The sequence below is a fragment of the Anolis sagrei genome, chromosome 3, assembly GCF_037176765.1.
Source record: "Anolis sagrei isolate rAnoSag1 chromosome 3, rAnoSag1.mat, whole genome shotgun sequence".
Classification (NCBI taxonomy): domain Eukaryota; kingdom Metazoa; phylum Chordata; class Lepidosauria; order Squamata; family Dactyloidae; genus Anolis; species Anolis sagrei.
Genome location: NC_090023.1, coordinates 164,770,866 through 164,783,446, shown reverse-complemented (window position 1 = coordinate 164,783,446; position 12,581 = coordinate 164,770,866). Strand labels below are relative to the sequence as shown.

At 42.8% G+C, this 12,581-nt stretch overlaps 1 protein-coding gene across 3 annotated transcripts in view; it reads left to right on the top strand.

Annotated features, from left to right (window-relative positions):
- Positions 1 to 12,581, top strand: part of ANK3 (ankyrin 3) — a 719,992-nt gene that overhangs the window by 648,849 nt on the left and 58,562 nt on the right. For all 3 annotated transcript variants that reach the window (XM_067465652.1, XM_067465653.1, XM_067465654.1), the window contains 3 exons: positions 6,525 to 6,736; positions 10,099 to 10,306; positions 11,959 to 12,055. In XM_067465652.1, coding sequence (XP_067321753.1) covers positions 6,525 to 6,736; positions 10,099 to 10,306; positions 11,959 to 12,055 — 517 coding nt within the window. The remainder of the gene's footprint in view (positions 1 to 6,524; positions 6,737 to 10,098; positions 10,307 to 11,958; positions 12,056 to 12,581) is intronic.

Genomic DNA, 12,581 nt, shown 5'->3' with positions numbered 1-12,581 from the left:
AATCAGGAAATCCCAACCCTCCTCTAGATTTTTTATCTATCAGATTTATGTAGTTTATTCGTGGCCTTTTTCCTTTCCAGACAAATTTCAATAAATCCTTCTTCCATTTTTTGAATAGGGTTTGATTTCTTATTATCGGAATATTTTGAAATAGAAATATAAGTTTTGGTAGAACATTCATCTTTATTAAAGATATCCGGCCAAGAAGTGATAGGTTTCTTTGTCAGTGTTGATGTGGAGATTGTCTGGTTTTCCCACTGTGGAACATGCAACATATAATTTTCCTTCTTTAGGGGTCCCTTTAAATCTATGATACTATATCTCTCTGTGCGTGAATCATATATATCTATCTTTATCTATGGCTGGATGGCTGTTTGTTGGGAGGGCTTTGATTAAGTTTTCTTGCCTTGGTGAAGGGAGTTGGCCTTAAGTATGGGAGTCCTGTGTGGGAAGTTTGCCCCAATTCTGTCATTGGTGGGGTTCAGCATGCTCTTTGATTGTAGGTGAACTTTAAATCCCAGTGACTACAACTCCCAAACGTCAAGGCCTATCTCCCCCAACTCCATCTGTGTTCATATTTGGGCTGTTTTAAACCAATAGAACCATGTTTTCAAAACTGGAAAAAAAATCTTTGGTGTTTTTTAAAAAGGCCAACAAATGTGGTAAAATGTTCCCATGTCCTCTGGAAGACAATGAAACATTTTAGCAAGGCTGTGACCCTCTTAGGCATATGTGGTTCATGGATTTATAAATTGCTCACCTATGCTGTAGATGACTTTTTGTGAGTAGAAAATTTTATTCAAGAGGACTATGAGTGCAAAAATTACAGGCAGTGAAATTTGCCTAAATGATGAATTTTCAGTTAAAAATCAAAATTGGGTTGTAATACAAACACCTCTGCATAGATGAGTTGACTAACTCATGTAGTGAAACAAAAAGCGACAGGATAAATAGTTATTGTTCTGCTGTTTCCCTTTGAAATCTGTCTTTGAAGTTCCTTTTCACAAGGATGGACATCTTGAGGTCAGAGACACAGCGTTCTGGGAGATCTGCCAACTTGGGGCAATTATACAGGCATCTGATGAAGTGGGCTGTAGTCCATAAAAAGCCATGCCAAATGTGTAAAACTTGCTGAAAGAGTCTTTTTAATTCAAGATTCCCCATACCTTTGCTCAGTAATTAATCAGAATGAAGGCTGCAGTCAAGAAATCAGAAAAATCTAGGACGTGGAAGGAGAACTCTAAAGGAACTAGACAAAGTCCTGAAATGTAAAAATATGTCATTGAGTACTAAAGTTAGTGTCATCCATGGCATTGTATTTCCCATTTCTATGTGTGATTGTGAAAATTGGACAGTGAAGAAAATTATTCATCAGTCAACTCATATGAAATGTGTTGCTGGAGAAAGGTTATATGGATTGTTAAAAAGAAAGACAAATACATGGGCCCTAAGAAAATACCCAAAGTCTTCCTAGAAACCAAGATGACTAAACTGAGATTGTACTTTGTAGCATCTTCAGAAGACAATAATGCATTGTAAAGTAGAAGGCAATAGGAAAAGTATATTCCAGATGAGGAGCCTCAATCAAGAAAACCATGGCCCTAAGTCTCAGAAACTAAACAGGGTTGTTGATGATAATGTGATTTGGAGATCTCTCATTCATAGGGTAGCCATACATTGAAGTCGACTTGCATATTGTTAAAAAGAAAGACTTTCTTGTAAATCCTGTTTTTTCAGCATGATGGAATGATTGTATTAATCTAATGTTTTAAACTATTTATAATTATTGTTTTGATGTGTGTTTTGATGTATTGCTTCATCAAAACACACATCAAATATGTGCCGGCTGGCATCAAATATGTGCTGGCTGGAAGCCACCCTGAGTCCCTCCCCACCTGGGTTGAGAAGGGCGGGGTACAAGTACCCGAAATAAATAAAAATAAAAAATCTCTATGCTTAGCTAAAATACTACTGTTGGTAGTATCCAGCAATGGGCTAGATCAGACATTACATATCTTGCATATTTGTGGAAAGAATTTTCCTATAAAGAATTTAATTGATTTCTGAACCAACCTTAAATGGTGTGATGTGGAAACAGTAATTACTATATGCTTGAATGGTATTGGCCTCTTGATATATAAAAGCAGCTTCGGTATTTCTATTTCTTAAGTGTTGATTTTTTGAATGCTAAAATCATACACCTTGCATCAATTTGTTTTTTTCTCTCGTCTCCATTTTATTATTAAGCAATGTTTCATTTTCAAGAGTTTAGCCCCATCTGCTGGTAAAGCTAGATATCAAATACAAAACTCTTAATTCTGCAAATCTTGTTTTTTATGAAACAGGTGTAAGACACATAGCCCTAGAAATATATTGGAAATGTCCAGCTCCTTAAGCCGCTCCTCATAGGGTCTGGAGAACAAGCTCTATGAGGAGCGGCTTAAGGAGCTGGGCATGTTTAGCCTGAAGAAGGGAAGGCTGAGAGGAGATATGATAGCCATGTATAAATATGTGAGAAGAAGCCACAGGGAGGAGGGAGCATGCTTGTTTTCTGCTTCCTTGGAGACTAGGACGCGGAACAATGGCTTCAAACTCCAAGAGAGGAGATTCCATCTGAATACGAGGAAGAACTTCCTGACTGTGAGAGCCATTCAGCAGTGGAACTCTCTGCCCCGGAGTGTGGTGGAGGCTCCTTCTTTGGAAGCTTTTAAACAGAGGCTGGATGGCCATCTGTCAGGGGTGATTTGAATGCAATATTCCTGCTTCTTGGCAGGGGGTTGGACTGGATGGCCCATGAGGTCTCTTCCAACTCTTTGATTCTATGATTCTATATTTCTTATTTATTTATTTACTACATTTATATGATGCCCTTCTCACCCTGAAAGGGACTCAGAGCGGCTTACAAATTATAATTGTTTCAGATTTGTGCGCTATTTTCTTTGGATTTCATTCTGGTCTTTATGTTATACAATTAAGACACAATAGGTGTTGCTATGGCCAAGCAACTATGCTGTTGAAGTATTCTTGCCGCAAGGCTGTGGAGCCATGGAGGCAGCAGGGCCTAAGAGGTGTTGCTATGGCCAGCAGCGGGTAGTTAGGCCGTTGAAGTACTCTCACTAAGAGGCTGCGGGGCCATGGAGATGGCCTGCCCAGGAGATGTAAGGCAGCAGGGCCGAAGAGATGTTGCTATTTATTTATTTTGGGTACTTTTACCCCGCCCTTCTCAACCCCCGAGGAGGGACTCAGGGCGGCTTACAAAAAAGGCACAATTCGATGCCTATACAAATTACACATAATGTACAAAACCATAGTTAAAACAATTATCACAGTTAAAACCATCAAAACAATCAGTATATAACATATCATATAAAAACTATTCTCATGCTCAGCGTTTCATTTTTCAGAGTTCCATAGTTCTATTCCATTAATCATTTCCTAATCATTGTCAAAGTCCTTTCTTTATCTGCCCGGTTGTCCGAATGCCTGGTCCCAAATCCATGTTTTCAGTTTTTTCCTAAAGGAAAGGAGCGATGTTGCCGATCTAATTTCCCCGGGGAGTGAATTTCACAGGTGGAGGGCCACCACCGAGAAGGCCCTGCTCCTCGTCCCCGCCAATCTCACTTGTGATAGAGGTGGGGTCGAGAGCAGGGCCTCCCCAGAAGATCTTAGACTCCGGAGTGGGACATAGAGGGAGATCCATTCGGACAGATACACTGGGCCGGAACCATATAGGGTTTTGTAGGTCAAAACCAGCACTTTGAATTGTGCTCGGAACTGGATCGGCAGCCAGTGGAGCTGACACAACAGGGGGGTGGTATGCTCCCTGCTATGGCCTCACTCAGGTGTTGCTATGGCCAGCAGTGGGCAGTTCTGCCGTTGAAGTACTCTCATTGAGAAGCTGTGGGGCCATGGAGGCACCCTGCCCAGGAGTTGTACGGCAGAAGGGCCGAAGAGGTATTGCTATGGCCTTGCACAGGTGTTGCTATGGCCAGCAACGGGCAGTTAATCCATTGAAATACTCTGAGAGGTTGTGGGGCCATGGAGCCGCCCTGTCTAGGAGTTGTAAGGCAGCAGGGCTGAAGAGGTGTTGCTATGGCCTCGCACAGGTGTTGCTATGGCCAGCAACGGGCAGTTAATCCATTGAAATACTCTGAGAGGTTGTGGGGCCATGGAGCCGCCCTGTCCAGGAGTTGTAAGGCAGCAGGGCTGAAGAGGTGTTGCTATGGCCTTGCACAGGTGTTGCTATGGCCAGCAGCGGGCAGTTTTGCCGTTGAAGTACTCTCACTGAGAGGCTGTGGGGCCATGGAGCCGCCCTGTCTAGGAGTTGTAAGGCAGCAGGGCCGAAGAGGTGTTGCTATGGCCTCGCACAGGTGTTGCTATGGCCGGCAGCGGGCAGTTTTGCCGTTGAAATACTCTCACTGAGAGGCTGTGGGGCCATGGATCCGCCCTGTCCAGGAGTTGTAAGGCAGCAAGGCCGAAGAGGTGTTAATATGGCCTCATGCAAGTGTTGCTATGGCCGGCAGCGGGCAGTTTTGCCGTTGAAGTACTCTCACTGAGAGGCTGTGGGGCCATGGAGGCACCCTGCCCAGGAGTTGTAAGGCAGCAGGGCTATGGTTGCTATGGTTGCTATGGCTAGCAGCAGGCAGTTAGGCCGTTGAAGGATAGAAATGAATACAGTATAGTATCTTTAGCATTGCCTATGAACAGATCATTATGAACTACTGCAGCCGTTACGTAATGAGTTACAAGACATAACTCTCCTACCCCGAAACTACCCCTGCAACAAATCGATGGGTTTGAGAGGTTTCTGGGGGTACCGTGGGCTGTTCCTAGGGATCCAAAGGGCCACATTTGACCCACTCCGGATTTCAGAACTATGTGATCTTCCTTTTATTAACAGGCATTGGAGCTACTAACTTGAGAGGGCTTTTTATTTATTATGTATTTATTTATTTAAAACTTTTATATCCCAATCTCCTCTACCTCTGCAGAGTGGCTCAGACCGGCTAACAGCACTCCGGATTTCAGAACTATGTGATCTTCCTTTTATTAACAGGCATTGGAGCTACTAACTTGAGAGGGCTTTTTATTTATTATGTATTTATTTATTTAAAACTTTTATATCCCAATCTCCTCTACCTCTGCAGAGTGGCTCAGACCGGCTAACAGCAAAGATTCAGTGCTAACACTGAAAATCTAAAACATAATACACAGCATTAAGTTACCAATTACATTACATAAATTACATAAAATTACATAAAAGCCGTTCGCCAGGATAAAATCGTGTCCAACTCAGTCCGTATATCCAGTCCATATATTGTCATCAGTACCATTAGTCGATTGCCGGTCTCAGACATCATTCCACAAAAGCTTTGTTGCACGGCCAGGTTTTCACTAGCTTCCTAAAGGTTAGGAGGGAGGGGGCAGATCTAATTTCATTTGGGAAGGAATTCCATAGCCGAGGGGCCACCACAGAAAAGGCCCTGTCTCTCATCCCCACCAGAGGTGCCTGCGAAGATGGCGGGACCGAGAGCAGGGCTTCTCCAGACGATCTTAATACTCTTGATGGTTCATAGGGGAGAATACATTCAGACAGGTAAACTGGGCTGGAACCGTATATGTTCGGACAGGTAAACTGGGATGGAACCAGTTCATGGGTGGACAACTTGAGGAGTTCCCGATATTTTTGGACTGCAAAAATCAACTCTCATTATTGGCTCTGCCAGTTAGAGCTATAGGAACAAAAAAACTAGAGTGCCACAAGTTTTCCACACCTATTTTATGTGATCCTTTAACGTTTTCTATTTATGCTAGGAGACAGCTCTCTGCAGATCACAATCAAGTCACCATATTAAACGCGGGGGGGGGGGGGGGGGGGAGGAAATCAATGTCAGTAATATTGTTTATGCATTCCTGTCAATGATCAAAATGCACCATATGGGTTGGAGCCCCCGGTGGCACATTAGGTTAAACCCTTGTGCTAACAGGACTGAAGAACGACAGGTCAGAGGTTTGAATCCGGGGAGAGTGTGGATGAGCTCCCTCTGTCAGCTCCAGCTCCCCATGCAGGGATATGAGAGAAGCCCCCCACAAGGATGACAAAAACATCAAAACATCTGGCCATCCCCTGGCCAATGTCTTGCAGGTGGCCAATTCTCTCACACCAGAATCGACTTGCAGTTTCCCAAGTCGCTCCTGACACAAAAAATGGTATGGGTACTTGAGTTATTTGAGATTTTTCTTCAAGCTTGTAAAGGAGAGAAAAAAAGATGATCTTGAGATGATATTAATCCTAGCTTGGCTCAGGACTTTTTCAATTTTGAAATGGAACATAAAGACGTTCTTACCGAAATCATTCAATTATAAGTCAATCTGTATTGTTTGGCATTATTAGCTTTCCAATGATTTAAAGCTATATAAGTATTGAAGGACCTCCTCCTAGAAAAGTCTACTTATGATCTCCTGCCAGTTATGTGTTCTACCTGTTTTTTTAAAAATGTTATGTCTGTTTTTGTTTTATGTAGAACTGGACAGCGTGGAGGAGCTTGAAAAAAAGCGTGTATGCAGGATTATCACGAAGGACTTTCCACAGTATTTTGCGGTGGTTTCGAGAATTAAACAAGAGAGCAACCAGATTGGGCCAGAGGGTGGTGTCCTTAGCAGTACAACTGTGCCACATGTCAAAGCCTCTTTTCCAGAAGGAGCATTAACAAAGCGAATACGAGTCGGCCTTCAGGTAATAACATCACATTGTCAGTTGTCAGACCAACTGACAATTCCAAACTCCAGCTCCAAACTGACTTCTCCAAATTCCAAACCTCTGACTTTTTAAATGGCTCCTTTTGTTTCTTTGCCTTGTCTTAGCTCCGCCCACTTTCTCCCTCCAGGGCTATTGACCAATCAGGTGGCGACATGTACCCTCAATGCTGCCTGTTGGCTCCGCCCCCTTTTGGCTCTTGTTCTAACAAAATGGATGCCTGTTGACTCCGCCCCCTTTTGGCTCTTGTTCTAACAAAATGGATGCCTGTTGACTCCGCCTCCTTTTGTTTCAGAGCTAAGAACATGGCTGCTTAGCTTTTTAGCCTTTAAGGAACCAGACACCAGCCCTGCACAGTAGGCCAGTACGTTACACCCAGCATACAACATTTACCAGCTAAAACATGGTTAAAAACATAATAACACATAATATAACATAAACAATCTAATTAAAACAATTAAGAATGGCAAGGTAATTTTTTTTAAGTGTATCAAACCAACCTCAACAACTAGTAACCAGAAATATAGTGGGAATGATGAGATTAGAGAGGGCAGCATATGGGCTTGTGCAAAAAGCAAACAATCAGTAATAATAATAATAAACCTTTATTTATACCCCGCAAACATCTCCCGAAGGACTCGGTGCGGCTTACAAGAGGCCGAGGCCCAACACATCAATAAAACAACAGCATAACAAATACAACAATAAATAAACTCATAAACAAGCAATAAACATTAAAACAATGCAATAAACATTAGACAATAACACCATGACACATTTAAAACTAAGGCCAGGCCAAATGTAATGATTAAAATTTTAAAATGCTGAACATGACAGGTGAGATGGATAGGTTTTTGGAGATAAGTGCGGTGTGCAGACAATCTTAATCTCTAGTAAAGTGCAATTGGGATATGATGCTTTTCCTATTCTGGGAAGGCATACTGGAACAACCACGTCTTCAAGCTCTTCCTAAAGACTGCCAATGTTGGGGCTTGTCTGATATCCTTGGGGAGAGAGTTCCAGAGTCGGGGGGCCACCATGGAGAAGGCCCTGTCCCTCGTCCCCACCAATCGCGCTTGCGACGCAGGTGGGATCGTGAGCAGGGCCTCTCCAGATGATCGGAGAGATCGTGTGGGTTCATATACGGAGATGCGGTCACGCAGTAAGAATCCTAGGAGTAAGAATCCTAGGAGTGCAAGGAACCTAGAAAATGGGGTTTAGATATGTCTAGTCCAGGAGCATCTGCTTCTGTCAGATGCACTCCTACCAGGGTACTTCCAGACAGCGCCAAAATGCAGGTTTTAAAAGTGGGGCAAAAAACCCTGGGCCTTACAGCAAGTCCACACACAGACCTGTCCCAAGAAATTCCCCCTCCCCCCACTGTCCTCACATCTTCCTTTGAATTGGATCACAATGTAGAGTAGATGGAAGACATCCGATGGAAGTTCTCTCCAATATGCATTGGACCTCATATGCACACAGGTGGAGATCCAAATTTAAATTCAAGCAAATTTCCTATTCTCTCTCTCCATCCAACAGTTAATTCATGCTCTGTTTAATGTTATAAAGATCTAAATCAAGGGATGGTTGCAGAGAATTCTAATTGCTTTCCAATTCTGCTTCCCTTTATCCACTTGTGTATCTGTGGCTCCATTTTTTGACAGCCTAATCAGCTGTTTCAAGCTTTTAAACCACGCATGTGAGCTGGAACAGTCCACACAGGGGGAAGGAAAGGAAATTGTGTGTTTTGCATGACTGCAGGGATATACAGTTCTGCAAAGGTGCACATTTTGGGGGCAGAATCAGGTTTTGAGCACATCTTTTTAACACATGCTTTTTTAGCTGTTGACCCAGTTCTGCCTACATTTTCGCTAAATGTCATTTAACCACACACACGCACACACACACACCTTTCTCCTGGTTATTTCCAGGATTTTAGGCATGTGTACAAGGATCCCCAGATGCTCTTTGCTTCCCACCGATGACATGGCTTTAGCAGGCCAAGGTCTACTAGTAGACCTCTAATGTAAACACTTATATGGGCACAAAAGCACTCTCAATGAACCAATCTTGACAAAAAAACAAAACAAAAAAACACTTGCACACAAAGTGAGTTTTTACTTTACTGGTCTTAAGGGATTTTCCCCGAGTCTCCCATTTCAGCAAAGTCTCTTACATTGCTGAGGCTAATGGAGTACCAAAATGCAGAAGTGAAGGGAAAAAATTACTGTATTTTCTTTTTCAAATCTATAATTGATATTTACTAAATTTTGGATTCACATAGTTATTATAACACACATAAAAAAGTATGACCTCCCTCTTTATACACAGGAGATATGTTCCCAGACTTTACATAGACATACAAACCACAATAGTAAACATAACTGAAATGAAGGACTTCTATACCAGAGTCATACTGGAGAACTTAGAAAATGCCTAGAGATGACATATTTTGTTGGTCATTGAAAAATGAAAATGTGGATATAGAGGTCATACTATATAACTTTGGTTAAATAGGAATTTGTGCTTTTGAAATATTTTGTAAGCACATGTCAGACTGAGTAGTCAAACATTACACTGGCCACTAGGCATGTGCAATCCATGGTTCTAAATGGTTCTAAAGTACTTACAAAACTAAAGTTCTGGTTGTGAAAACTAGGGGGCGCTGGTGCTTTGCTTCTACAGTGTTGCTAAAATTCTGGTGGTGAAAATTTGAGAAATTTTAACAAAACTTCCAAAATTTCATTATGATTTCATTATTGGTGATTTTTATGGTAGAACCTATTAGGAACTGCCATTTATAATGAAATTTTGAAAGTTGTGTTAGAGTTCTGAAAGTTTCACCACCAGAACTTTAGCAACACTGTAGAAGCAAAGCAGCAGTGCCCCCTAGTTTTCACCACCAAAACTTTAGTTTTGTAAGTACTTTAGAACCATGGATTGCACATGACTACTAGCTACACATATGTTGGTACTTCAAATGTTAGGCCTGTTTCTGGGTATATTTAACCTGTTGATCCCAAAAATGGAACCAGTTTTTCCCTAAACTCTAGTTTTTGGGATACAGAACATACGCTATACCAGTCTTCATCTGCTGCCAATAGAAAATAATGATAACCATATCTAAGAAACCAGAGCTGATGTGGTCTATCCAATACAATACAATCTGTGCCCCAAAAAATCCCAGGAACAGGTCTAAAAACCCAAAAAAATGTTTTGTAGAACTGTGTTATCATCCGAGAAACTTTTAAAAAGTCAAGAAGGAATAGTTCAGCTTTCCTTAAAAAAAAAAATATGTAGGATATTAATATGCTTAAACTCTCTTTTTATATTAATAATAGGCTCAACCAGTTCCAGATGAAGCTGTCAAAAAAATCCTTGGCAACAAGGCCACATTCAGCCCCATTGTGACTGTGGAGCCGAGAAGAAGAAAATTCCATAAACCAATCACCATGACTATTCCCGTGCCACCCCCATCAGGGGAAGGGATAACGAATGGATACAAAGGCGACACAACACCCAGCCTTCGACTACTGTGTAGTATTACAGGTTAGACCATGGGTGGGATACCTCCTCCTTTTCTCTCACTGGAAATCTCTTGGGTAGTCAGGTACTGGCAGTTGGTGGCACCTAAGCCAGTGATCGATTGCATCCCTATCTTCTTTCTCTTCTGTTTTGCTTTCCATTGGCAATATATGACTGAGCATGGGAGTACCTCATGTCTCCTAAGCAAGACCAGGCATGGTCCTTCTATTCAAACTATAAACATTTAGTGCTTTAGTCATTAGGCCAAGAGGATTGTCCAGCCTTGAATTAAGAATTAAGAAATTGCATCCATAGTTACTCACCAGATAGCTCTAAATGACTGCCATAGCAACACGACCCATACAATTACATCTATATAAATAAAAATGTAATGTTCGTTTGTGGGATTAAAAGAACTCAAAAACCGCTGGGTGAATTGACCCCAAATTTGGACACAAGACACCAACCAAAGCAATCTATGTCCTCCACTCAAAAAAACAAAAAACAAATGGAAAGAACTTAAAAAAACCCCAAAACCAAGAATACGCGCATGCGTGAATGTCCCTCCCCCCCCCCCACACACACACGAAGGAAATACAATGCACCAACTATCCGTTGAAAGCTGGCAATCTCTGCTGGCACCGAGTGAGGCGTAGCCATGGGTTCAGGCTGCAGCTCAGACACACACAGTTTGGCCCCACTTTTAACTCAATGCAATGGGGTCCTGGGAGCTGTATTTTCATGTAGCCTTCCTGAAGCCATCTCTGCCGAGGAGGACTGGTGCCCCGTCAAACTACGGATCCCAGGATCCCACAGCAGCGAGCCGTGCTTTTGGGCCTAACCCCTCCGCCACGCCAGGGCCTCGCATGGGCCCTCCTTACCTCCCTTTCAGTCTCTGTCCTCTGTTGGCCCCACCAAACAGAGACCCCCTCCTCCTTCTTTTTCCCCAGTGAGGCAAGCGGGTGGTTGCTCCATGCGGGCACAGTTTGTCCGACTTCGCCTTCTCTTGCCTGGGCACCGACGTGAAGGGAGCTTTGCAGCCCTCAGCCTTGCTGAGCCCGGCAGGGGTGGGAGGCATTTTTTGAGGTGGGCCTTGCTCACCCAGCACTAGCCCCTTCTTTCTGCCACAGACGCAGGGCCTTTCATGTGACCCTGCCTACATACCCAACCGGCAAACAGGCTGGAAGGTGCCCTGCAGCCATGGCAGAAAAAAGAAGGGGTGGGTGAGCGAGGCCTGCCTCAAAAAGTGCCTCCCGCCTGGCCCAGCAAGGCTGAAGGCAGCGAGGCTCCCTTCCTGCCAGTGCCCAGGCAAGAGGTAGAGAAGGGAAGGAAAGAGGGAGAGAAGAAAGAGTGAAAGAAAGAGGGTGGGAAAGAAAGCAGGAAAGAGAGAAGGAGGGATGGAAGCAAAGAGCAAAGGAAGGAAGGAAAGAAAGAGGGAGGGAAGGAAGAAAGGAGAGAAAGAAGGAAAAGAAAAGGGAGTAGGGAGGAAGGAAAGAGGGGGAGAAGGAAGGAAGGCGAGAGAGAAAGAGGGAGGGAAGGTTGGCCACAGCAACGTGTGGCGGGTACAGGTAGTACAAAATAAAGCATAGAGAAAGCAAAAGAGCCCTTCAGCAAATTTCAGATCAGTGTAAAGTTTTTAAAAAACATATCTGACTTGTACTTTTTTCACTTCTTAGGAGGTACTTCACCGGCTCAGTGGGAAGATATAACAGGAACCACGCTGCTGACCTTTGTGAATGATTGTGTCTCTTTCACAACCAACGTTTCAGCCAGGTATAGTAAAAGCAAAGTAAAGCAAATTATCTTTCATGATGCTTTGCACATATATGACAACACTTAAATGACTTCAGTGATATGCTTGAATATATCTAGGTCAACATCCGGGCCCCTATTTTTTTAACTGGCACATTTGAATATGAACAAAAATATGGTCGTTTATATAGATTCAGAAATTGAGGTGCTTTAAAAAAAATCTGCATCTGTAGTCTTCTCAGATGCTAATAATCCACATTACCTGGTGTTGTTTGGAAACTAGAACTGTGTTGCTATAGTAGTCAGCGACACTTCTTGATTTCCAGACTTAGTACAAACCACTGGCCATGAGCAATTTTGACAGCTTTTTACTTAATTACATCAAACCAGTTCCCTGTTTTTCTACTTGTAACAAGCAATTTCTCCGTAATTAATATTGTTCAGGTTATTCCACAAGCTTTTACCATTGGCTATTCTGACTGTGTCTGATGAGAGCTGTAGACCAAAAATATCTGTAGGGTCAAGTTGTCCACTTCTGCTAGTAGAT